The sequence below is a fragment of the Arvicanthis niloticus genome, chromosome 5 (genome assembly GCF_011762505.2).
Source record: "Arvicanthis niloticus isolate mArvNil1 chromosome 5, mArvNil1.pat.X, whole genome shotgun sequence".
Lineage (NCBI taxonomy): Eukaryota > Metazoa > Chordata > Mammalia > Rodentia > Muridae > Arvicanthis > Arvicanthis niloticus.
The window spans coordinates 72,730,021-72,757,311 of record NC_047662.1 but is presented as its reverse complement, the minus strand read 5'-3'; the positions used below and the strand labels follow the sequence as shown (position 1 = coordinate 72,757,311).

Sequence of the window (27,291 nt, the reverse complement as noted above, 5' to 3'; positions counted from 1 at the left end):
GCCGAAAAGCAGTTTTACTGTTTGTTAGCAAGAGATCAACTCTAATCAATTAATGCTTTAATTGCCTAGACTAATTAAGATAATGAACAACAGTGAGCCTAAAATCCATTAGCTTTGTCCAGACTTTCTATTCTGAATGGAGGGCCTTAAAGATGTCTTTGGATTTTTCTAATTTTCTTTAGCTGCTGTAGAAAAATAGGTGGGAACAGATTACGGGTGATACGGCCGCTCTCTGCTTTCAATAAGCCTCAATGGTTAGTTGAATGATTCTTTGGCAATAAGAGCTGTATTTCAGGATAGGATTGGAGATACAGAGAATTGCAGATTTTAAACGAAATCATGTCTCTCTAAAGCAATCAATGGACAAAGACAGTAACGTGTCTCTGTAGTCACCTGGTTTCTATGATTTAAGTTACTTCAAAGTGAGCATGGGAGACTGTAAAGCCTCTTTTAAATTCCACCAGACAGCAGTATTTTTTGATTACACAGACTGAGACATTCAGATTGCATAAGAAATCAGGACAGACAGGTGTGGGGAGTCAAGGAAGCCTGGAAGGATTGACCAGTATTTGCAGTTCCTAGCGACTGCAGCTTCCTCTTCCAGCTTCCTCTTCTTCCTTGAGGAGACCAGTCTAAGAGAACACTCCTACAGAGTGTTCCTACCTGCACTAGCTGACTTCTCCAATCTGTCCTAAAAGTAACCAAGGCTGAGGTTCCAGCTTGCTTCTTAGTTGATGTTGCCCAACAGAGTCAGCAGAACCAACCTGACCAGAGCTTTCTCACCAGTGTGTCCTTTTGTCATTCTCTTGCAGCCACAGTTCAGTTTCCAGACCCAGGCCATGTAGGATGTGGCACATAAGCAAGCAACAGACTTGGAAAGGAGTATTCGATGGCTAAATTTAACTTTGGAAAGTCTGTGGTCTAATTAAGTTGGGTCTTCCTCATAGCAACAAGGTTGTTTAATCACAGTCTCAATGACAGTGTCATCAGTTATTGCCCACAGAAAGTTATCTCACGATAACTTTTTCTCCATTCATAATAATAATAACAGTAATACAAACTACTAATAATATAATAATTAATAAATCCTCATCATCACCACGACCATTATCATGAGATACACACTACAGTGTTCATATCTCCCACCTCATCTCTCTCTCTGCTTTTGGTTAGTTATAATAGCTATTACTTGCTTTCTGTGCTAGTCAGATTTCTGTATCTGACACGTTACCTGTAAAAATCAATCTAAAAGAAGAACAGGTTTCTTTGGACTCATGGCTTTATTCTGTGGTGGATGCTAAAAACACTCATTTTCTAGGACTGGGTGAAGTGGAGGTCAGGAAAGGGCAAAATTGTTCAACTTGTAACATCTGGGAGGTTGGGTCTGACATGGTAGCCTAATAATCCCCAAGTGTCCATCTTCATTCCAATAAGCCCCACATGCTAAAGGTGATAACCCCTCTCAATAGAGCTATAAGTTAGGAACCAAACTTCCCCACAGGCATTTGAGGAACGCCTTTAATACAAACTAGCACTTTCTCAAAGTCCTTGAACAGATCTCTGTGCAGTGTCAACAAACTAAATTGCCCACGGATTGCAGGTGCTAAGATTTTACACCTTACATATGAAGCCACCTTGAACCAGGCAGAACAACTGATTATACTCTGGACATCTTAAGAGGTGCCCCTGAAAGGAAAGAAAATCCCAGCCTAGGAAAATACATGTGTTAAGCTATGTGAAATCCACACCTGTTCCCCATTCAGCCAGTCAGTAACTGACAGCCAGCTCTAGGTCGGGCAATGTGCACATGAGTCATGCAGCATCACCTCCCACCTGTTAGGGCTGCTGTTAGCAAGCCAATAGAAGATAACAAGTGTTGACAAGTATACAAGGAGTTCTAGGGACCCATGTGCAATATTAGTAGGGATAGATATTAGCACAACCATCATGAAAAACAGTGGATAGGTTCATCAAGCACAGCAGAAAAAAATAGGACTATATGACCAAAGGAAAGGAATTCAATATGAGACAGAGACATCACCACACTACTGTTTTTGTCAGCATCATTAGTATAAGTCACAAAATGTGACTCTTCTAAGACTCCATCAATAGATTAATGGGCAAAGACATCGAATAATATGAACCAAGAAATAGTATTTAGCCATCAAAATGAATGAAATCTGTTCTTCACATTAACATGATAACCTTGAAGCCAAGAACCAGCACACTGAAACAAATATCATATGGCCTTAACTCAGTCACACAGTCTAAAATCATGCACTCACATGGCTATAGAGTACAGTAGTTGAAACACAAACCTGAAAGGAGGTAAAATTGCATCAGTATCATGCAAAAGAAAGATGGCTTCATTTATACACGGCCTGTATATGAAGATGTCTGCAGTAAAACGGTGAGAATAATGAATAATATTTGGTGTTTTTTACAATGCTTAGAATGGAAATCAAGTTCTTGAAAAGAAAAGGTAATGATGTCAGACACCCTGGTGTCACTGGGCCTGCTCAGTTATTCTACAAGATACATATACTTCAAAATACATAATTTTGTCTTAGAAAGTAAAGCAATAATTTAAAAGAGATCTCATCTAGGTATACTCTAGAGAAAAGCAAAGAGACGAGTCAAAAGAAGGAGGAGTTAAAAATTACTTCAGTTATGAAACAGCAAGCCAGGGAGCAATGAAGAGGTGATTTTAAACACAATCAAGAAAAAGGGTGGTAATGCTACGACCCTGTGGTGCAGGAGTAAAGTGATGGACTCTGAACTCTGACTGTGTAGGACGCACAGGTTTTAATGGATGTGGGCAGATACCTAAGGACACCTTATTTAACTCCTGAGTTTATAACTTATGCTCCCCTGGGCTCTAGAATAGCAGTTCTCAACCTTCCTAATGCTACAACCCTTTAATACAGTTCCTCATGTTGTGCTGATACCCCAACCATAAAATTATTTCATTGCTACGCCATCATTGTAATCTTGCTATCTTTATGAATCATAATGTACATATCAGATATTATGCAGAATACCTGTTATGTGGACCCCAAAGGGGTCATGACCCACAGGATGAATATGGTCATACAACTCACACTTCAGGATTATATTATTATGTCTTTGTAATAAATCTATAATAATGGATTTCTAAAACTCAGCATCACAGTGACAAAATGGCATCAACTCGATCCAGCCTCAGAGGCACACTTTCTATGTCCTTGACAGATGTTTGCTTTACAGTTAACAGCAGAAAGGCTTCCCAGTTGCTCTTCAGTACTCCTGGTAAGCAGGTGTGGCCCTCTAGAGACAAGCAGAGGTCTGAATGGTTGGGCCTTCCCAAGTGTTCCCAGGCAATAATTCAGTTAATCAGCAGCTGACACTATCAGCTGGTGATAGGCAAGCTCAGGTTTGGGGTCAAAACAGAACTCTAGCTTGGTTTCAGGTTTCCTTTCTACTGCTGTGATAAGACGCTATGACCAATAACAGCCTGAAGAAGAATGGGCTCACTTCATTTCACAGCTCACAGACCATCCTTGAGAGAAGTCAGGACAGGAACTCAAGTCAGAAACCAAGAAGCAAGAAGTGAAGTAGACACTATAGAGAAATACAATTTACTGGCTTCCTCCCCATGGCTTACTTAGCTAGTTTTCTTATATTTCCCTGGAACTCCTGTCCAGGTATAGAACCAACCACCATGAATTGGGCCCTCCAACATCAACTATTAATCAGGAAAATACCTTGCCTACTTGCCAAACAGCTGGGGACATTTTCTCAATTGGGGTTTCCCTTTTACCATATTACTCCAGCTTATGTAAAGTAGGCAAAAGACTAACCAGCAGATTGGTAAGGAATTTGAATACCAAATCATGGTCCTTTTGGGAACTGGAACTTTTAAAACCTCCACTGCTATTTTGTATTTAGTGGTTGATATGAAAATATCTTAACTTTATGTGAATATTAAATACCTAAAGTGCCAAATTCAGGAAACACTAATGTTTGTTTCACACTTCAACTCAGTATAATTGATTAAATGGTTCAATATCATTACAAAACATTATATGAACTCACTACCAAAAGTATATATGATAATAACATATTTCAACAGCAGTATAAAGTAATTGTCTTGGTAATTAATGAAGCTCATTTAGTCCTAGAGACAGTTTGTTCAAACATATAATTACACTGTATAACTACAAAGTGCCCCTTTTAATGAAATATATAATTATTAAGATATTGAGGAATATAATTGGCATTTTCTAAATAAGTATCGTTCAGGACTATTTAAACTTCAATAAATGCACCTTTTTAAAGACCTTGGATTAATTAGCATAGACCAACTCTCACCTTCAAATTAGATCCTTAAAAGAAACAAATAATTTAAAGCTAAGTACAATATCAAAATTGTATCTAATAACAAAATATTTAAAAAACAAAAGTAGAGATCTGAGGCTCAGAACAGATCTTTGTAGTGTGCTGGCCTGGAATGCATGAAGGCCTGGGTTTAATTGCTAGCACTAAATAAACCAGGTGTGGTGATTCAGGCCACCCATCCCAGCATACAAAAGGCAGAAGCAGATCTCATTTGAATCAAGGGAGGGGGGAGTTCCCCTGCCTCTGAACAAACACATATTGATATATTTGTAACTTGGGTTTTATACTGTGTTACTTACTTTACTTCAATGTATCAAACTCATTAAAATGTAACCTTTATGTGTAGGGGTTTTTTGTTGTTGTTGTTGTTATTGTTGTTGTTGTTTTTGTTTTGTAATATTGTTGCTCTGTCTTGGTCCCTGATATGCCTAAAGAGTCTAGAATGGTGAAGATCTGTGAAAAGAATAAGTCACTTAGGAACTGTGTAATACAAAAAACCTGAAAAGGGGAAAGGGCAAGTACTCCAATCAATCAATTTGTTTAGGACCCAAACAACATCCATGAATGAGAATAGAGTGCATAAGAGTCATATTCAAGGTAGTCCTCTGTCTCTACTAATCTACATACACCCATAAACATGTATCTGCAAACACACATGCACTCATATATGGCACATACATAAATACACCACACACACACACACACACACACACACACACACACACATGAATTTTCCTAGTGAGAGTCATCCCAAAGATCTTGCTTCATTTGGCCTATTTAATTCTGAAAAATAGAAGGTACATACTAGAATGATTACATCCAAGTGGATACTGAAAACGTTTTAGGACCAATCTTCATTAGTCTTTGGACAATCACAAAGCCAATTTCAAAGATATATCTTATTAGCCACAGACTACTGTGCCTTCAAGGAAGAGGAGCCCTTTCCCTAGCCTTGGTCGACCAGATACTACTTCAGTTCTGTACACCTGCCATTACTAAAACATACAAGGGGGGAGGAGGAAAGGATGAATGAATAATCTATCATTGTATATCCACACTGATCCCAATTATCCATATAACTGCAGTAAGGTACTTTGAATTTCTCCATGTCTATATCACAGGGTGGGAGGCAAGGCTATGGAATTCTACTTCTGATTCACATACTCAGCCTTGATATTTTGAGTTGTACTGGTGCCTCATTACCTGCTTTGCTATCAGTAACCATACGAAAGACTAGAAGCTGCTGGAGAGGAGAAATTTTATTTGTTGGAATTGGACAAATTTGTAGAACCTCTATGTTCTGATGAGTCTAAATTTTTCCATTCCAAAGACGTACATCCTTTAATTTTAGTATTATTCATACTTAATGGTTTTCAATCCATTAAAATCATTAAAATGAGGTTTAACTCACCTCTAAATCTAGATTTCAAGCTTCCTTTGGAAAATCAAAAGATTCAGCGCATGGATTCCCCAGAAGGCAAGACCTGAAAGGATCACTATCTCCTTCAGAGAATTAGTATACATGGTGCAAAGGTGAATTGGCTTGCTTTAACAACGAATCCCACTTGCTTCATCAACATAGGCTCACACACACACACACACACTAGATAAATAAACCGTAAGCTGTTACTGATTGAAATTTGTGAGGTCATAAAGCCTAGGGCTGAGGACACAGACCAAAGGGAATCGAGCCAGTCCATTCCATGCCCAATGTTAGTGTCAGATTTATTTGTCCAACTGCAAACTCTAGAGGAAAGTGATCCCAGACTGTGAGTAGCTGTTTTATTATAATTGCCCCCATATCCCTCCAGTTTGCATCTCTGTAAATCAGAACAATTAAAATAAAAGAAGAATTATGTATTTTACAATTATTAAACCATTTTTTATAGCCTTTGCTGATGCTGTCCTGATTATTTTAGAGGCAGCAGCTCTCTGCTTCTGTTTCCTGCAAATGATTCTCACTGCGAGGTTCTCAGTGTTTCCCCTTGGGACTTTACTCCACACTTGAATAGATGTACCCATTAGTCATTTGCCTTTATATTCAGCCAGGATTTTTATTTAGTCTAATTAGTCTTCCTTTTTCATACACCCTAGAACAAACCTCAATCCTTATGAGGATGTGCTTATAACCTTCACACCTCTGTAGAATTGGGTGCCTTCTGCCAGCAGCCAGGATCAACAGACAATGAAGTTTTGCATCCACCCGTGTGTGTCAGAGATTCCAACTGAAGCACACTGCACATCACCCTTCCCAGCTATGCCTCACAAATGCTTTCAATTCTCTGACAAGACGGCATCTGGATGTGTATTCTTTGCATTGGCTACAGGATCAATGGTGCCTTCCTGCCAGTGTTGTCTTTGGCTTTTTGAGGAATAAGCCTTGAAACAGAACAGGGACCTCTGCAGCAGGAGTGCCCACAGGAGAGCAAGTCTCCATGACATGTCTGCTCTTGCCTACCTGTAGGAAACCAATATCAGGCTTCGATACCCATGATCGAACTGTCTCTTTGCAGGGCTCTCAACACATTCCCAGCAAACACAACACTTTCTGACACTGTCTTCCCCTTTTATTTAAGATGTTCAGAGCTCCAAATGTCAGCCACACAGTGCAATGAGAACTATCCCACAGCTGATAAATTATTCATTTTTCAGGAGCTTGCAATTGAAGTAGCACTAACAGCCAAATACCTGAAGCACCCCCGAAAGACATAAAGCATAATAACATTCCAATCTTTTTCTGCATAAATTCCAAAGGTTAAGTGCGACTAAACATCTTCTGTTTACCAAGAGATATGCTCTTTGAACTTCCTTCTAGTTAATCTGTTCCCAATAAACATCACTAACCAAGCAGAGTGCAAAATAGGCCAATCAAGTCCTTCTCTTTCCCCTTAGCTCATCTCACTAGGCTAATCAGGCCCTTTCTTGATGTGCTCTGCTTGTCCCAGCCTGATGAGAAGGTGAAGATGAGTTAAGCCAAAAGAAGAGGTCATGAGACTATGAGCCTAGGACCAAACAGAAACACAGACACACGTGCTTATTTATAGATAATGCAGCTACCCTTTCCCTACCACAGCAGAGCTAAAGAGTTGCTCCAGGGACCCCATGCCCACAAGTCCTAAAATATTTACAATATAGCCCTTTCTAGAAGCACTGATGGACCTCTGGCTAAACGACATGTGACACATTTTTGTACTGAGCTTTAATGTATGTCTATGGGCTTCTTTGCACAGGAAAAGACTGCATTTGAACTTCTGTGACACAGTATACCACTTCTATAACATCAAGAGATCAGAAAGGCCCAAAGAAATGTAGGGCTAAGGCTACTTATTGAGCTGGTAAGAATTCCATTTTATGGTGAGGTCTTATATAACTTTTCCTCTAGAGATGTGAGCAGACATCTATTTACCCAGGTATGGAACAGATAATACGCTAAAGAAAGGATTTCAGCTAAGTAGAGCTTGCTGAACCAATGGATTTATTGGGATTCCTTCCAGAGTTCGGTGAGCCTCAGGAAGCTCCATCTTTGAAAAGATCAATCTAATAAGCAAGGATCAGTACTCACAAGCTGCATCCCTGGGACCTCTGCCCTTGCTACAGGCATCTCAACCAAGGCCGTGCCCTCCCTAGCAACTGCTCACTGCTAACAGAACCCTAGAAATCGGACATAGGAACATTTTAACCTTCTGAGCTTCGTGATTCTTATCAGTTTCAACATTTCTATGTGTCAAGAGTCACTCTCCTCCCTCCAGGTGACAGGTCGGCACATGTCAATTGTTGGTTGCTAGAGGAATCCGAACCACAGTGTCACTTCCATTCCATTCAATTACTGCACCTTCTAGGGCTTAACACCTCCAAACCATATGGAGTTTGATTCCACTTTTAAAAAAGGAACTGGGAAATAGGTTGTACACATGTGATGACAGAAGTGCATTGCTGTACATGATAGAATCTCTAAGGCAGATCTTACTGCTGACAACTTAGAATCAAATGCACAGCTAAAGCAACAGGGAAACCTAAGGAAAAGTAAAGTAATTTCATTATAAAACACACAATTTTCCAAATAGGTAAGTTGGCTTTTGCTTATTTTAAGTGAAAGTAGATATGTCAACCTACAAATTACTCAGGGCTCCTCTGCAGCTGACACATGCATCATTCTTGGACACGATATGACTGTCTTGCATGACTCTACCTCCTCATTGACACTATCATCAGAGAGGTCCTACATGCCTGCAGTGGTCAGTCCTGGGTGACTTTTGGCTTGATGTCAGGGTACCATCACCTACTCCCGGAGGGAGGTCAAGAGCTCTAGCTGTTTGTGTTTTGCTTGCTTGGCTATTCTACATCTTCTGTGAGAAAAGGTGCAGAGAGCTAAGTGCCAGGTGCTTCATCAGTACTCCGCCTCTTTGCTCTAAGCACTCCATCTGGGCTGATCCTTGGTTGCTTCTCTGTGAATCTGGCCACAAAATTTCTATCACCATATGGCTGCTGGGTGTTCTGGTGTTCATATTTAATACCAGCACTTGGGAGGAAAATGCAGGAAGGCAGGCAGGGAGTTCAAAAGTAGCCTGGGCCACATTTTGAGACTGTCTAAAAAACAACATAAAAAAAGCAAAACAAAACCACAGTCTACTCTTACAATGTTCAGGAACCAATGACATCAAAATTTTAATATGTTTGAATGAGTATGCAATGGGAAGGTTCTAGCTGGGATAAATATGAGTTTGAAATAAAACAAAACCATATAGTAATAAAATTAAATTAATATACTGTAACACAGTTCCTGGGTGAACAATGGCTACACTTTTTTAGTACTTACGATATATCAAGTGTCTAAGACTATAAATTAGTTAACTCACTGAGTTCAATATGATCCAATATTCCAGGCAACAAAACTGGAGCATGAAGACTTGAGACAATCTTATCCTTACTACACAGGTAATAAAAGAGCTACAATTTATTGCTCCAAATTGAAATAACTGATTTCTCAAACCAGTGAATATTCAATCATATTTCTGATAAAAGATTTCTCTTTCAAACCCTGTCTGGCATACATATATGAACAGCCATCTACTTTGTCTAACCCCTTCCCTAAATATTCTAGTAGTCTTCAACCAGGGTTGCCTTTCCTATCAGAGGACACTAGCAATGGGTGACAATAATTTGGCTGTCACAGTTCAAAGTAAGATGCTAACATGAAAATACTTAGAGAGTCATAGTAGAGAATTTGTCTAACCCAAAATGTCAACAGTCTCAGGCCCAGGATATGCAAGGCTCCACTCATTTACCTGAGCTCTACAGAGTGCAGAGGTTTCAACAGAGACTCACAAAGATGAAGCTACATTTCATTTGATTTTTTTTTGTTGTTCTTTCTGTTATTGCATGCTTGCTATTTCTTTTAAGCATTGTCCAGCTCTAAAAGTATCTCAATAAGTAACAATGGAGGAATGCTACTGCTTGCATATACCAGCTGTCATCCATATGTGCAGAGGATGGAATAGAAAGACACCTTTACTAAGTGTCAGTGTATACAGCACTCACAGCATCCACAACCAGAATCCCCTCTAAACCTCACAGGGAAGGCTTAAGAGCTGTGAGCATCCCCAAATGGTCATAGGAACTGAGAAAATGACTCCAGGTAAGCAGCGGCAAGAAACTAGAACGTAAATGAAACCTCCTTTCTGGTGCTGCATGCTATTCTGGAGAAAATATTCATGTTCTGGTTTAACAATTGTGTATTAGTCTATATTCCCACTGATCATGAAACGTAATCCAACCTAATCATGGCAAATTGCCTCCATACCCAGCACTTGGGAGGCGCTAAAGGAGGATTACTGCAGGTTGTGGATCCATCTTGGCTATACGGAAAATTCCAGGACAGCTAGAGCCACACAGTAAGACTTTCTTTCAAATAAAACAATAACAACAAAATAAAAAAGACGAACATAGATTAAATCCAAGCACATAATCAGTAATGATTCCTTCATATAACAAATAGAAGAGGATTCTAGAAAAGACTTCATTTTTAAAAAGCATCTAACTTTATAGGCAATATCACTGAAAAATCACTTACAAATCCTACTGCTATTAATTTTATCTAACTTTAAGAATATAGAGAAAAGTTCCATTAAAGTTTTTTTTTCTTTCCTGTAATTTCATGTTGGTCATCCATACAATTAGATCCCTCCTTTAAAAAGGCCCCTTACTTAGTCATCTACAGCAAAAGATGCAGGGAAAGTATATACAGTTCCAACATAAAACTTAATCCACTTTAAAAAAAAAAAAAACCCACTAGCCAGAAATAAAGAGATGAAGGCACACATGGAAATGCATGCTTCTACATAAATGAAAGCCTTAGTGTTCTGATCTACACTGGCTACTACAAAGAAAATTTCATCTGAGCTGCATGGTCAAGAAGATCCTAACTTGATTGGGAGACTGTGCCATTATCATGAAGATATTTATTTGGTCCCAGTAGAGGACAGTAGCATTGTAGTCAAGGAATTCTCAGAGCACTCCTGTTTCCCTGTTTCCCTGTGCACTTGCGCAGTGCAAGCTCCTCCTTGCAGGGCTTTCAACCAGCTTTGGCTCCTCCCTGCCTTTCAACCTGGCTCTGTGAACCTATTGTCTTCAGAAGTGTGAATTTATTCTGTCTTTTGGGCCAAAAAGGTTCCTTCTTTTTTTCTTTTAAACCTTTAAAATCCACTTTTTTTTAGAGTGGGTTCCCCCCAGATTGTTAACTAGAGGCTGTCCTCAACTGGTCAGCATCTTCCTATGTATGCAGATCATGTACTCCCTAGGTTCCCACCTTTTATGATGCTTACAGTACTTTTCCTTCCCTAAAATATCGATCCTAATTCACATTTTGTCTATAACTGCATCTTCTTCTCCTGGTACCATACTCCAGTAAGACAGAAGCTGTATTTTAACATGAACTGGAATCTGATTTTTCGAGAGCACACAGAAGACATCTGCTGACAGGATATCTCTTTCAAATTATATGAGGTGATAAAATTTATATTTCTGACACAAATATAGACATAACATTGTGTCATCCATCTGAAATCACCATAGGTTTGAATGGTCATTTTGGTAATAAGCAAAAGCATTTTAATTTTTATTGCTTTAATATTCACTATAAACATTTATTCAAGAAGAAAAAAATATTTAAATGTATTTAATAGATTTGTTATCCATTCTATACATTTATATACATAAACACACACCGAGGGGTGTACTTTGTATTATTATATTTGCTATATTTTCAGCTCAAAATTAATGTATTATGTACTGATTTACTACACTGAACATATAAGCACTTGCATATTTTAGTGGCAGGCTTAATAATAGTACTTATTATAAATGATTGTCATACTATTCTGTGATCTCACATAAACCAATCTCAAATTATAGCATGAATCTGTAACTTGTATTATAAAAAAGATCAAAATTGAGTATCTTCCATAATAACATACTGAACTTCACTCATAATTTTAAAGTGGTTTCTATGGTAAAAATTTTTAACAAATGCTGTGATAAAGATGAGTTTAAATAAAATACCTAGACTCATACAATGTGATATTATGGAAATTTCAAGTAGACTATGACATGCTAGCATAGAATCATATTTCAATCACTGTACACCCTTTCATATTGTATATTCCAGACATTGTGTGTATGCACATACACGATGGTTTTGAAATGGCAGTAAAGAAGCTAAAAGAAAAATACAAATGTGTGTTAGATGACTTGTCCAAAAGGAAAATTTCCCTCAATCCCTAGTGTTTTAACTCATGATTCTTCATTTAAAAGAGTAAGTTGGAGAGATGCCTCAAAGGTGAAGAACACTTGGAACCCTTGCAGAAGACCTGGGTTGAATTCCCAGCACCCACTCCAGGCAGTTTACAACAGCCTGTAACTCCAGTTCCAGAGAATCTAACACCCTCTTCTAGTAGCTGTACATGTGTAGGATATATGGTATACATACAGATAGAAAGGTCTATCTTGTTCCCTCACATCCCACATCTCTGTCTCTCTCTGTCTCTCTCTGTCTCTCTCTCTCTCTCTCTGTCTCTCTCTGTCTCTCTCTGTCTCTCTCTGTCTCTGTCTCTCTCTCTCTCTCTCTCACACACACACACACACACACACACACACACTTTTAACTAACAGTCAAGAGAAAGATGCTTTATGGATTGAAACTTTTTTTAAGCAACTGAAGCACATACATGGAAGGAAGAAAGCACAGCTGCCTCTGAAGTTGTCAGTATTTGAAATAGGTCAGGCTCATAGTATCTGAATGAGGAAAATTAAGGGAACTAAAACCAAAAAAGAAAATAACATTAGAAAATCATAAACAGCCATAATTACATACCAAGGGGCTATTACAAGTAAAACGCTCACACAATCTTAGACATTGCTGTATCCTTTACACTTGGGGCCTCAACACAGACAGTGATCAGAGATAATGGGAAGTTAAATTTGGCTGTTTCTTTTTTAAAGCAAATCCCTACGTGCTCAATCAAGTGCTCTGAAGTATACACACGTGTTGGCTTTGCGACACAATCTTAACCTTACTAGGTGTCTGCAGCTCTGAGGAGAGCAATTAATTCTGAAATCCGCAGAACCGCCACAAAGGAGTCCAACACCAGCAGAGCAGCTGTGACGTGTTCCTTGTTCAGACAGCTGGTTGTAGCTAATGCAGCTACTTTAAGATTAAGGGAGGAAGGAATGAGGAGAACCAGCACTCCTAGATCAGCACACCTCAGTCAATTCAGAGAAAAAAGGGAAAGCAGACTTCCTGAATAGCTTCTCATCCTGCCTCACCTGAAAGCCAACAGATTCTACCTTCAGTTTGTACTGACCAAAAAGACCTTAGCCCTACAACTACCTACAGAACAACTTTCTTCCTTTCATTTAACATTTTAAGAATAATTCGCCCTTCCACTAATTCACACAATTCAAATGTATAATCCAAGAATATGCTGCAGACTTAAACTCCCTTACTCTCATCAGGCCAATTGAACATAATATTTTTATCACTAGAAGCAACTACCTTCTAAAGGATGTTTATAGAACTTCGGAGATTGGGAGAGAGAACAATCATAACTTAAAATAAAAAGATTTTTCAATAAGAAATTAATGTTCCTTGTGCAAATTGAGACTGCCTCCTAAAAAATGCCCAACTGTGTAACAGGAAAGTACCCACTCCTCTACTAACTATGGTGGGAAGATATCTCCGGAACTTCTGAAAATACATTCATCTGCTACTCCATTACACCATATGGACTTCTGTCTCTTTAAGTAGCTTGTGTTGTTTTCGCTGTTGCTGTTGCTACTGTTGTTACTGTTGCACAATACTGCTGATCATATATTAGTGGCCTTTTACAGGTTCCTTAGCATGTTCCTGCCCATCTTCATTCGGGGCCAGTGGCCATGCGATACCTACTGTATGTGCTTACAGAAAGTATCCAGTTCTCTCATTGGCCATGTGGTACTGTGTGTGCTTATAGAAAGTATCTAGTTCTCTCCTCCAGACAGCTCTAGAAAATGTCTTCCCATGAACAATGAGAGGGACAGATAGTGGAACATCTCCTGATATCCATTCCACTCAAGCCACATGACTTTTACATAGGTAATTCTATAGATGAGCTTTTTTTGAAAAGACTCCCTAAAGAACTCATTTCATATTTCTTCTGATTTTCAGTTTAATTCCCGGGGCAAAGATTTATAAGGATCTTCTACTTAGAGGGTTTCTCAGAAAGCAGACTAGCAAACGTAACACAAAGCAAGAAGGCCTGGCTTCTCTGTCACCCAAAGTTTATAGTCTCTAGACAAAATAAGGAATTTCAGCAGAGGACCTAAGGCATGTGCTTGGTAAAATTAGATGTTGAAGGTAAGACAACCATTTCTTAAACACCCAGCCCATGTCATCAGCTGGTCTGTGTTTTACTTCAACTTCTTTAATCCTCATGGCACTCAAGTACTAGAAATTCTATGATTCTATCAGCAGCATCTGTTATTGTCATTATCCACATTCCAAAACAATAAGACTGAAGGTAAAGTATATGATTTAGTGAAGTGATAGCCAGAAATCAAAATCAAACTTTAGTGACATTCCAGCAGAGGTGCCAATCCATCTACTCCAATGAAACAGATTTTTTGTTTAAAAGAAAAAATGGAACATATTACCAAAGAGCAGGAAGTCAGAGGCTTTCATCCATGAGAAAAATACCTTGTTTGTGGTGACATCAGCAAAGTTCTTGTTTTAGCAAGAAAAGAAAATGAGGGAGGCATCATCACTTAAGATGAAAACTTGGCAGAAAAGCAACTGAGAATAGATGAACTAAACTATTTCAGGACCTAAGTAAGAAAGTTTATGTTTCTATCAAAGGACTGGTAAAGTCTGAGACCCAGTTATAGTAGCCAAAATGTAAGGTGAAATTGGTTTAACCAAAAGATGCTAAGAGCTGGTTCTTGGCATGTACGAGATATTTAGGGGGATAGTAGGGGGAAGAAAGAAAAAAAGAAAACAAGAGGCAGACAGATAAGTGAATACCAAATACAAGGAATTCTTCAGACAAAAGAGAAGATGTTTGTACTGGAGTTAAAATACTAAAGGCTAAATTTATCTCTAATTTGTGTGTGTGTGTGTGTGTGTGTGTGTGTGTGTGTATTTGAGAGAGACAGAGAAAGACACACACAGAGAGAGAGAGACAGAGAGAGAGAGAGAGACAGAGAGAGACAGAGAGACAGACACAGAGACGACAGAGACAGAAACAGAAACAGAGAGACAGAGAGAGACCTGGCTCTAAGGAGTAAACCTTCTGGCCCAGTAAGAGCTACTTACCACACTTGACAAAAATCACACTTGACTCTTGGACCACAGTTCTCTCATGTAAACACTTTTATAAAAATAACTAGCAGATCACCCAGAGCACTCAAGACTAAGAGTAAGAACAACCACAAATATAGCCTTTTAAAGAAATAGTGTGGTCCAGTAGGACACTTTAAACCAGCAACAGCAAAGACTATAATTTCCTAATATTATCACAATTTCTTAACGTATATTTGAACTAAGACTGTAAGAGTTCTCCTTCATGTAACAACACTTAGCTATGGCCTTTTCCACCACCAGTTACAAGATAGAATGCAGGCTCTTTCAACATAATTATTTCAAAGGATTAAACTGGCAGTAAATTAGCATAGTAACCTACAGGGCATTCTTCACATTCTCCAATCACAAATCACCCTTTGATACAAAAGAAAACAAAAAGGAGTTTCAGATTTCTCAAATACCTATGGCAAGTCACTATTAAATTTTGAATCATAACTCAATAACTTGGATCAACATGAAACATGGAAAAAGGGGAAAGAGTGTGTCATTATGTTCTAATGAAGCAGTAGGGAGACAAACCCACAACCTGAATAATGACAGCCTGACATGACACAAGTTAGAATCCACTGGAAGTGTGGAAGCTCAATTGAGAATATGCTTCCATCAGAATGGCACGCAGGATAGCATGTTAAGCATTTTCTTGGTTGATGATTGAGGTGAGAATGCCCAGTCTACTGTGAGTGGTGGCACCTCTAGGAAGATATTCCTGGGCTATAAAACAAAGCATGTGAGTAAGCCAGAGACATCAAGCTTGTATCCAACACTCAACCATGGTCTCTGCTTCAGTTCCTGCCTCCAGATTCTTGCCTTGATTTCCTGCCCTTACTTTCCACTATGATGGACTACACCTTGTGAGTTGAGATAAACCATTTCTTCCCAAATGGCATTGGGTGAGTATTCTATCACAGCAATAGAAGGCAAACTGAGACAGTCATATAAGATCTGTGATAAAGCATAGAAAGGAGAAAAAGAAAGATGTAGGCAGGAGGGGTGGGAGAGAAATGCCATCTGTGGTAGAGAAACGTAATCTCAGCAATGCTTGTTCCTAAATTTTTGACATCTGTCTGCCACTTTCCACCTCAGCATTAAGCAAAACCATAGCTTCTCTAAAGAATAGGATTTTCTGTCTCCCAGGATGATGTCTCAGATACGTAACTAGTAAGGTTCAGAAAAACATACAGCTATGATCTGACATTTAAGTAAGTTCCTAGGGTCTTAATATGCTTTTGCCAAAAATGAACAATGGTGAAAACAGTTACTTCTGGACTTTAGCCAAAACAGAATTCACAAAGCTATACATTCAATTGCTTTCCAATAAAGTAAATTTAGATTTCTGAAATAAGTTTGACATAAATGCTTTTAAAATAACAATATCTTACATTTGGATCTTTCCCCCAATTAATTATTTCCTGGCATGGTATTAGAAATTCCTTGGCTTAACCTTAAACCAATACTCCCAAGTGCTAATTAGCAGACTAAATATATATGTATTATTAACCACAGAATGTTGTGCTTAGAACATGCATGCTCCACATGCATTCAATTAATAACATTATTTTTTCCTCCTTAAAAGATTCCTTTAGAAAATAGATCCCAATTTAAATGAAGCACTTGGCAGTTAGGGAATTCTTGTCAAGACACAATTAATAAGAAAGTGCTGAGATGACACAGGATCTTTGTCTTTGAGATATCCTTAACATGAATCAAATGTAATCTCCCTGGGACAGCCAGTGGAAGGAAAAGTTAATGACTGCAGATGTTATACATGTTAATCACACCAGGGGACTCCCCAAGAGAATGACCAAATCACATATGAACTACAACACGCCTGAAGAAATAGACATGGCAGTAAGAGCCAGGGACGAGCACTATTGTCTTGTGAATGCAATAGAATACATAAGAAAAAAAAAACAGATGTAAACAGTGTAGAACTAATGATTGCTAGTTATGAAGAAGATATGATCATCTCATCAGTGGCAAGCTAATTGACCACAATCCCAGTTTCATAAATCGAGTCCAGAAGCTGAAACTTTAGTGTCTGCTTTGCACAGAATTCTTTTCCCATTTCTAGACCCTCCACCCAGCCACAAAGTTGTCAGTTCTGCTTGATTTGTTTGAATATTGTACTCCACGACAGCTGTCGGAAACAGTACATCAGAACAGCTGCTGTGACAGCTACAAGGGGCTTGCAAGTTTAATTGGGCTCAATGTGACATTTTGCATTTTTCTAAACATAGAAATATCCATACAACTAAAGAAATTTCTATTGGGTCTCGACAGCGTTTACACGCAACCAATTGGTCAGCCACAGTTTAAGTGATATTGTTGGTCTTGTTTTACCTTTGTCACAAGGCTGGTGGGAAGTATGAAAAAAATATATAAAAGTAGAAATAAGCAGTAGGAGCAGCTAGACACACAAGCAAAGAGGCATTAAACAGAAGAGGAGGTAGTGGAAGAGACACATCAATAATCTCTTTCAAAGGCTGGCAAGAAGCCAAGGAGAATCCCACAGTGTTTCAGGATATACTTCCCAAGGAAATATATTCAGAGCCCCGAGCCTGGTGCCAACTGCAAACAAAACCACTCATTATGGCCACAGCTCCCTAGAGAAGGATAGGATGGCTTACTCTCAGCACAGGCGCAGAGGAAGACGGCGAGGAGCAGCGACAGAGGCCTGGCCACGGGCACCATCCTGCAGCTTGTCAATGGCATGCACCGGCAGCTTGGAAACTCAGCCTAGGGAGCCACAGCGACTGATCTGCTCAGAAACTTCAGCTGGAACCCTTTCAGAGCCTGTGAAGGGAGGAGACAAGAAAAGAAGAAAACACAGAGACATTTAGATTTTTCACTCTTTCCCCAAGTCTTACCACAACCTAGAAAGACATGCCCTATTGTAAAAACACAATAAACACTGGAGATGTCCTGTCTTTGTATTGGGAAATAACTTAGATAATAAAATGCAGGGTCCCTAGCATTCTTGTTGCCAGGCTACCTACAACCAATCACCAGAAACTCATTTCTATGCCATCTTTTGGTCACTATATTCTAGGTGGCAGGAGGGCACGGGCACATCATACAAAAATCTACATGAGCTCATCATGGAAAAGGGTACATCAGAGCCTTAAGGAATGCCTAATAGAAGTCTGTCCATCTATTAACAACAGAATAAAGGAAGGCTTATATGGATGCTTTGCCTGTGTGTGTGTGTGTGTGTGTGTGTGTGTGTGTGTGTGTATGTGTGTGTGTGTGTGTGTGCGCGCATACCATACCAGGTATGTACCATGACTGCTTATCACATCTATGCCTGGTGCCCATGGAGGTCAAAAGAGCATGATCAATTCCCTGAGACTGGAGTTACAGATGGCTGTGTACTACCATGTGGTGTTGGGAAGCCTTGAGCATACATGAGCAGGATTATAACAAAATATGGAATGGGTATTCCCTGAACTCCGTGCAGAGCTTTGAAAAAAGTAAGAGTCTGGTGCGCTGAAGTAGGGATGTCTTGTTCAAACAGAAAACTGGCGGCCGCAGTTCTCTCACACACTCTGCAACTTTGTGTCCCTCGTTTCTGGGAAATGCGGATGCACATCTGGTTTGGGACCCACACGATTTGTGAGGGCCACAGGGTTAGAATGAGGTAACTGTTAGGAGAACAGAAGATGATACGAAAGGGAACACAAAGAGACCCTTGGCTGTCAGTCTCTGCCTAGTGAGCTTTACCCAGCCAGCACAAAAACAAGCTCTATACTGTTTGAGAACAGAGAAAAAAAAAATAGAGAACTAGGCTTTGGGAAAGTTCACTGACAGCAGCACCAGGAACAATGCAGAATGCCACTAAGTTCACAGCAAGAGTTCCAGGTGAGACCTAAAAATCACTCAAAGGTGATGGTTTGTCTGACACGATGGCTCACGGAATAAAAGTGCCGGCTTCACAAGACTGATGACCTTAGTTTAATCTCCAGAAACCACGGAAGAAGTAGGAAACCAACATTTAGAGGTTGTCTTCTGACCTCTACACACGTGTCATGTCACGTATACTCACATGTGTATGAGTGGACATGAGCGCACGTGCATGTGCACATATACAAATACAATGGTATATAAAATTCCCTTAAAGCCCTTTCCCCCTGAATAATGAGTTAATGGTCAGAGCAGTGAGACAGTAATGGGGGCGGGGGTGAGCGCAAGGTGATCACAGACAGGCTCTAAGAAATAATCTGGAGTGTGATTCTCAAAGTGATGTGCAACTGTGCTTACAAAAGCTTCGATAACTACAGCACAGCTTCCTACAAAGAGTAGCCTCTTAAGAAAAAATAACAGTGGAGAGGCCGTTCTTCACTATAAAACACAGCCTCCCCTGCCTCTGTGATGAGAACTTAAGATCATCAGGATTCGTTTGCCAAACGCAACTGTACACCTTGAATTTTCATGTCTCTCAGTGTCTGAAACACATGAAACTCTTGATAGGATTTAGCAGAGATACCCCCAAACAAGCTCACACCACAAAGTAAATGGATCTTACAAGAATAGTAATGCAGTTATTATATACATTTTGTCTTTTCTGACACTGAATTTGAAAATTAAAATATCCTTTTTATAAAAAAAAAAAAAAAAAAAAAAAACAACCCTGGGTTTTCGTTAACATGCAAGAGTAGTGTGGATTCCGAAAAGACACACCAACAAGGAAGAGCAGAATCACTCTCTAATTACCATTCTACTCTCTAGGCCCTTCTTTTGTTTGTTTGTTTGTTTTTAGACAGATTTGTGGCATGAAGAAGTGAGCTGAACACTGAAACACATCTTGAATCCGCAAGCTAGCCAGCTGTTCCAGAACAGTGATTGGTTATCAATCTCATCTGGAAAACAGCTTATCAAGCAGTTCACAGCTATCAGCTGTTGGAAATCGCAAAGCTTCGGAGGAAAAGAGCTACAGGAATCAGCTCTCCTCACCCTCTCTCCTCCCCCTGCCACCGCCTCTCTCTCACACCAGAGTTTCAGATGGTAACAAAGTCCAGGAGACATCAGTCCTGTCGGATTCAATTTGTGTCTGGGCAAGCATATCAGAGCCAACTGCTACATAACGACTCTGAGCCATCACAGCGTCAGAAACCCACAGAAGCTTGCTCAGGGAAGGACGCCTTCCCTTTTCCATGCACTCAGCTAAAGTGTATTAAGACCCAATTTTTCCAAGTAAGTCTGCAAATGTTCCCTCTCACTTGGGTCAGTGACAGGATTTCACTCTCTAAAAATGAATGCTAACATGAAAAGACACATTTACACTTAAATAGGCTATGCCCTTGGCCAGTGCATCAAGGAAGTAATCAGAAGTGTGCAAAAGTACATATACCAGAGGTTCACTCCATAAGCACCACTGGAAAGCAAATGTTGGATAGTATCAGTACAATGAAATTGATATTGCAATACATAAATGGGAAATGAATTTTTAGGGTAAATACTTAAAACAAAAAGAATGAGGGTGTTTGCCTTTAGCCTTTTGGGGTAGAAAGAAGATGAGGAAGAAGCTGCTCTGTGCTTTAGGACATAAGAAGAGACAAACTCTGCCTCTCACGCCTTGTGACACTCATTAACAAAAATATACAAATAAAACTCACATAGGTATGAGCTTAAAATATTTTAAACACTGCTGTTTACTTCCCATACCATAAAGTTTTTATGAAAGATTTCGTCACCAGTGTATTAAAATGGAAGTATGCACCTCTGTGATAGAGAACTTCCCAGATTGTACAGACAGAATGGTACTTGAGAATCACATGAGCTGAATCTAACGCTTTTTCCTTAACTGGGGGACATTTTCTACAATAAATACATTAATATTTCAACTAAAATCAATACTGATCTTTCTCCAGCTTTCCACAGTGCTAAAATACATTTATGTAGATTTGGGCAAAATGTAGCTTTTCTTTTTTAAAAAAAAGTAGGAACAGCTGGTTTTAAGTTGTCGCAAATCTTTGTGGAACTTCTTGTCAAACCCAGGAGCAAGGAAATGTTCAGAAACTCCCAGGACATACCCAAGAAAGGGCTCAAGACAGTGATATACCATTAGCTAAATATAAGGTGATCTGGCTGGAAAAAAGAACAGTAACTACTATGAACTGAAGTACATCACGTTGAAACCTCTGGCTTCATAATTCAAATTGTTTTAAATTATACCAGAGAAGTTAATAAACTGGTCTGAAAATGTGTTTCCCAAGGTGCATGTGTTAGTGGCTTAGTCTCCAGTCTGTGGCTCTAATGGGAACAAGTGTAATCATAGGAGCTTAGGGCCTATGGGACATCTTCTGGTCAGAGCCGGCAGGTTTAGCATGGTTATTGAGGGCTAATCCCTCCTCTTCCTCCTTCTGTGTCTCAGTCAAGAAAATAAAGTTGTTCTGCCATGTGCTGCCACCATGATACACTAAGCCACTCTATTCCTAAAGCACCAGGACCAGCCATTTATGGTCTAACCACACTTAACATGAGCCAAAATAGGCCATTCTATCTTTCAAGCTGATTCTATCTTAGGTATTTGTTACAGTAGTGGCAAGCTGACTAACACAAGAATACAGCCATTAAACTGAAAAGAGGGTAAGAACGGAAAAGAATTAACCATCGAGTAGAAAATAATCTCTACAAGGACACTGAAGTCACTGTTATTATCATGAGAAAACTATGTATCATTGTTTAAGCACTTGGCCCCTTCTGCCTCATATCACATTATGGTAAGCTTACCCAGTAGAAGTAGTAACTTCCTAATACTATTTAACCTGGGCAGACACACCTACAGAAATCCAGTCGGTTGCGAGTAGAGTACTCACTGTGACAGCTCTCATCAACCTCCTTAACTAGCCTTCCATAAATCAACTGGAACTGGTTTCCAATTATTTAAGAGAAGGAGCCATTTGTACAAAGGATATGTTACCAGGCAGCTTCAGTTTGAAAGAGACAAAAGTATAGCTATTCGGGCAGAAGTGGAGTATCTACTGCAGTGCCAACAGAGGCTTCTCTGAGCACCATGCAAATTCCTTATGTCCTCAATACACAGCATAGTAAAAGGAAATGAAAGGAACCAATACCTATACCTTCAGTGTTTCTCGTATTGATTTTTCTAAGAGAAGACACAGACCCCTGAACTATTTATCTTGATAAATTACAAAAGCATCCGGTTCTGTCCAGCAGAACTCCCTGCATCGTAGAATAAAAGATTGTTTGAAGCATGGCAAGTAGAACAGATTTATTCACATTTATTTACATTAATTAAACAGCCTCACATGTACATGGCTATCCTAGCGAACAATACGCTCAGCAATGAGAAATACACTTAAAGAATGGAAAAGTGTTTTCAGCCCTATCTGAAACAATATGATAGAATTTCTGAGTCCTTTCATTCTTGGGAACCTATAGAAGGAGCTATAAGATTGTACTGTTGAGGGGATCAACTGAATGTTTAGACCATTCATTTCCTATATTCTGTGTACATTCACATACATATCTACACAGTTTTATTTTCATTTAATTATTTCTATAGTTGCTGAAATAAAACATTGTGTAAAGGTTCTGCAATATGAAAAAGAATGAAACTTTATCCCTGTTTCTAGCCATATATGTCATGTATAAGAACTTCATGTGTATGTATGTTTATAAAAAATCTCACAATCAATGAAGGACAAAGATAAACCAAAAGCTTTGAAAGCAATAAAAGCAACTATAGGTGGGAACAGAGCCCTGTCACAGTCAAAAAGTTTTTAGATAAGGTTGCAAAATCCATGACTTAAAACTAAGGAGATAGAAGGACCACAAACAACTCAATAATAAGAACACAATTCAAAATTTAAAAATAATTTAACAATATTAAAAGTATATTAAAACTATTTTCAAATGATTTTTAAATATATTTGAAAATGATGCTCTTTGACCTACAATCCTGTACTTTCTGAAAAACAGACCGGGTCAATATCTGCCCAAAAATGGTGGGAGTAACCAGCCAATATCTGACTGACTTAAGGACCACTCCATGAGATAAAACTTACACCAAACATTGGTTGAGTGACCAAGAACCTGAGACTGGATTGCTCTGGTACCTAGGTTAAAACCAAATATTTCTGTTCTTAAACAAAAATATAGTAATGCAATGACATTCTTCCATACTCATAGACCAGTGCTTTGCTCAGCCATCATCACAGAAGCTTCCTCCTGCAGCAGATGAGAACAAATACACAAACCCAGAGGCTCTGTATTGTGCATTAAATGAAAAACTTTAGAGCACTCAGCCCGAAGGCTCAGGGAACGCTGTCAAAGAGAAGTCAGAAAGAATATAAAAGACAGGTGGGATGAAGGAAAGCATTAAGGAAACAAGCTATGTCTACTTTATCAACATCGATACACATGAACTAACAGAAACTGAGGAGGCACACAGACCTGCACAGGTCTGTACCACATGGAGCTTATAGCTAAAAGGAGAAGTGGATACAGGCTTCAACCCCTAACTTGCAATCTCCACTTGATAATCATTTCCAGAGGAAAATTTAGCATCATCCAAGGGTGTGTCACTGGGGAAACAAATTACTCTGAGGAATTTTATTTTCCTCATTCTATCAGGTCAGCTCCTTTAGACCATACACACAACAGTAGATGCCAACAGAAAATGAAGTCAACAGTGTTACAGGAGGTTCCTTGTCTCATAATGTCATGTTAGAACTTTTTAAATTTTATCTTATGTTTCTGTTTTTATTTTATTTCTATGCAATTTGTTTCTTTTTACACTACCGGTCCTTGCATATATATATATTATAGCTTCCACTTTAGTTTTTTTTCTTTTCCTTTTAATGGGATTCCTGTGTATGTAAGAAAGAGTGTCTTTGTGTCTATATCAGGTTCCTATGGGATTTTTGACTCTTGGTTTGTTCTTTCTTATTATAGGATATTAGTTTTTATTATATATATTAAAGCCTGTTTGTTTTCTAAGGCAAGATAAGTATGGGGTGGTTCCAGATATAAGGGGAAGTGGAGAGGAACTGGGAAGAGTAGAGGGAGGAGAAACCATAACCAGAATATATTCTGCAAAAAAAAAAAAAAAAAAAAAAGCTATTTTCAATAAAAGGAAAAAGGGGTATAATGACTAATCTTGGTTGTCAGCTTAACTACATCTGGAATCAACTCAAACACACACACACACACACACACACACACACACACACACACACCACGATTTTTATTTTCCTCATTATATCAGGTCAGCTCCTTTAGTGAACTATTACTAAATCAAATGAGAAACGATTTGAAGAGGTATTTCTCCAAAGACATCTGAACACCAACAAAAGAGTAACAAGAGGAATGTCACCATCAGGGAATGGTTAGCTTGTCCCTTACTGAAATGTGTACAAACATCCTACAGGAGATTCAATGGTCATGAACAAGGTCTAAGAACTATCATTTTTGCTTATGAACTAAAGACAACACATAGATGATCACTTTAAGGAGGATAAAATGATGAACAAGAGGCACTATTATACATATTATTAAATAGCTAATCTGGCAAAAGATGAACTGCATAGGAAAAGAGGCTAGGAATTGCAAAGGTTATCTTTGGAGTAGTACTGAGAACTTTGAAAATGTCTTCACAGCCAATGGGTTCCCCTGGAGATTTGAAATAACATCACCTGTGGTTACAAGACTGAAGCATGGCTTAAGGGTTTGCATATTACAAAACAGCACCTAGCAGTTATGGAGGAGGAATCACCATCAGAAGATGGAGAAGAGGAGCACATAAAACTCTTACATATATCTAAAAAGCCATTGACCCTGGAAGAAATACCGAGGCTCCATAGAATAAAACAAAACTACAAGATGATTATAATGATGACGGTGACAGATGGTGGAAAAGGAAAATGAGGAGGAGAGGGAGAAGGAGTGGGGGGAGGAGGGGAGGAGGAAGAAGAGGAGGAGGAAGAAGAGGAGGTGGTAAGCCGGGAGAAAATGACAATGATTCTGATTATTCAGAATTATCAGAATCACAGATTCTTCACTGCTCCAGTTAATAAATCCATAGGAGATATTCCAGATAAAAATTGAAAAAGAAAACAAAAAACATAAAAAAAAATCCATAGCATCTACATCAGGATCAAAATCTCAAGATTCCTTCTAAAGGCAAGGCAAAACTACTAAAACATATAGTGGCCTAGCTCTATAGAATACATTAAAGAAAAAATGCAAATGTTGAATGAAAGACAGATCAAGTCCCAGAGTGGAAGGCAAGTGCATCACTTAATGTGAAGAACTGCTTCATGATGACTGCTGAGCAGACCAAAAGACCCCTGGTACTGGCAGAAGTCTCTTAAGTCTTCTTTAAACAGTTGGGGGAATTGTCCATCTATCTGTATTTCTATAACAGTTGCAATCTGGCTGAGTTTTAAGTGATACAAAGTAAAAATGTCCTTTTGTGTTTCATGAACATTTCCCAGGTCCCTCTGACAACAACATGTTCTTTAAATTATCTGATTAGTTTTTAAAGGTGGAAGTTCATCTTTTGCTTGGTTTTAAATATTTTTGTAATATTATGCAAGGACAGAGAAACTGTAGTTTCTCTACAGATAGATTTTTGTAAAATATAGTACATAGACAGAATAAAATATTATTTAAATATAAAAAGAATAAAATCATCTTATTCTCTTATTCATGTCGTTAGGGATGAGCCCAAAGCTAATCATGTTAAATGCAATAAGCCAACAACAGAAAGAAAATCAGCACTAGACCAGGGAAGAGAACGGCTGCTTACATAAGCACACAAAAAGGTACAGAGGCAGAATAAGTTCTATTTCTACAACACAGTATGATGACTATGTCTAACCATAATCCATTGTACATTTCAGTACACCTAGAAGTACAGATGAGACTATTGCTAGAAAAACATGACTAAGACAGTAAAAATGGCAGTTATCCTAGCTTTATTATTAAATGCTACTCCAGTGTAACAAAATACAACTCTATACTCCCCAAACACACGAGTTATCAGATGCCAATTAAAAAAAAATGGTAAGCTTCTTACTTTACTGTATTTCTCACTACTGAAAACCCCATTGTGGGATACACACAAGAACAGGACCTTCTGGCCAGAAAGACACCCATACATCACATAAAATAATTTGCCTGCTGAATAATTTTTAATAAATGTACATAAATAATGTCAGTGAGGGGCACAGAAAACACATTCTTAAATACATCATTTGAAACCCCTCCATACTAATTGTTTTTCAAATCTGCCCCCCATATTAAAATAGAATTCAAGTTAAAAAAAAGAATAAATAACTCTGAATAAAATGTGCAGACCTGATTGATTCAAGTAAATCTTTTTAGGAGAAAAATCAAAAACCAATTTAAAACTACATTCTTTGCCATTACAGTACAACAAATAGAAAATTCATGCTTTTTTCTTTTGAATATGTTTTCATAACAATTAGAGAAATTGAAAAATTGAGAGGCATTTATGAGCTATTACATCCAATGTAATGGTCAAGTAATGACTTGACCAGCTTCTTTTGGGCAAATGCTATATATTAATATGGCATTCCGCTTGGCTAAACAATTGCTATTTGAAGAAATCAAAAGAATTTTGAGAGTACTAAGAGTAAATAAAAGCCTTAAAGCATTCACACCTTTTACATGTTTGCCATTCACACAAATTTTTACATGTTTAAATATTATACATACAGAGAAAAGTTAACCATTATTAGTCTGAGCTTTATGTTGTATGAATTCCCACTGTGGCCACACAGAATAATTAGCTACTTTCAGCTCAGGGATAGCATTACTAACCTTATGCCACTCTCCTTTGTGTCATGAGTAGTAGACAGTGACACACAAGTGAACAAACAAACCCCTTACCAACTGGCTGTCCTTACCCTAAAACCATATCTAAGGATAGTTTCATTAATGGTGTATGATTTCCTTCAGTGACTACTGCACAACAAAATGCCTGTCAGAAATCTAGAGGAAGATGACAATGCAGGTGCTCAAATTTAAGTCTACTA

At 38.6% G+C, this 27,291-nt stretch overlaps 1 protein-coding gene across 32 annotated transcripts in view; it reads right to left on the bottom strand.

Annotated features, from left to right (window-relative positions):
* Positions 1 to 27,291, bottom strand: part of Ptprd (protein tyrosine phosphatase receptor type D) — a 1,324,101-nt gene that overhangs the window by 352,526 nt on the left and 944,284 nt on the right. For all 32 annotated transcript variants that reach the window (XM_076934732.1, XM_076934730.1, XM_076934744.1 and 29 more), the window contains one exon: positions 17,896 to 18,061. In XM_076934732.1, the coding sequence (XP_076790847.1) occupies positions 17,896 to 17,980 (85 nt within the window). In that variant the 5' untranslated portion in view covers positions 17,981 to 18,061. The remainder of the gene's footprint in view (positions 1 to 17,895; positions 18,062 to 27,291) is intronic.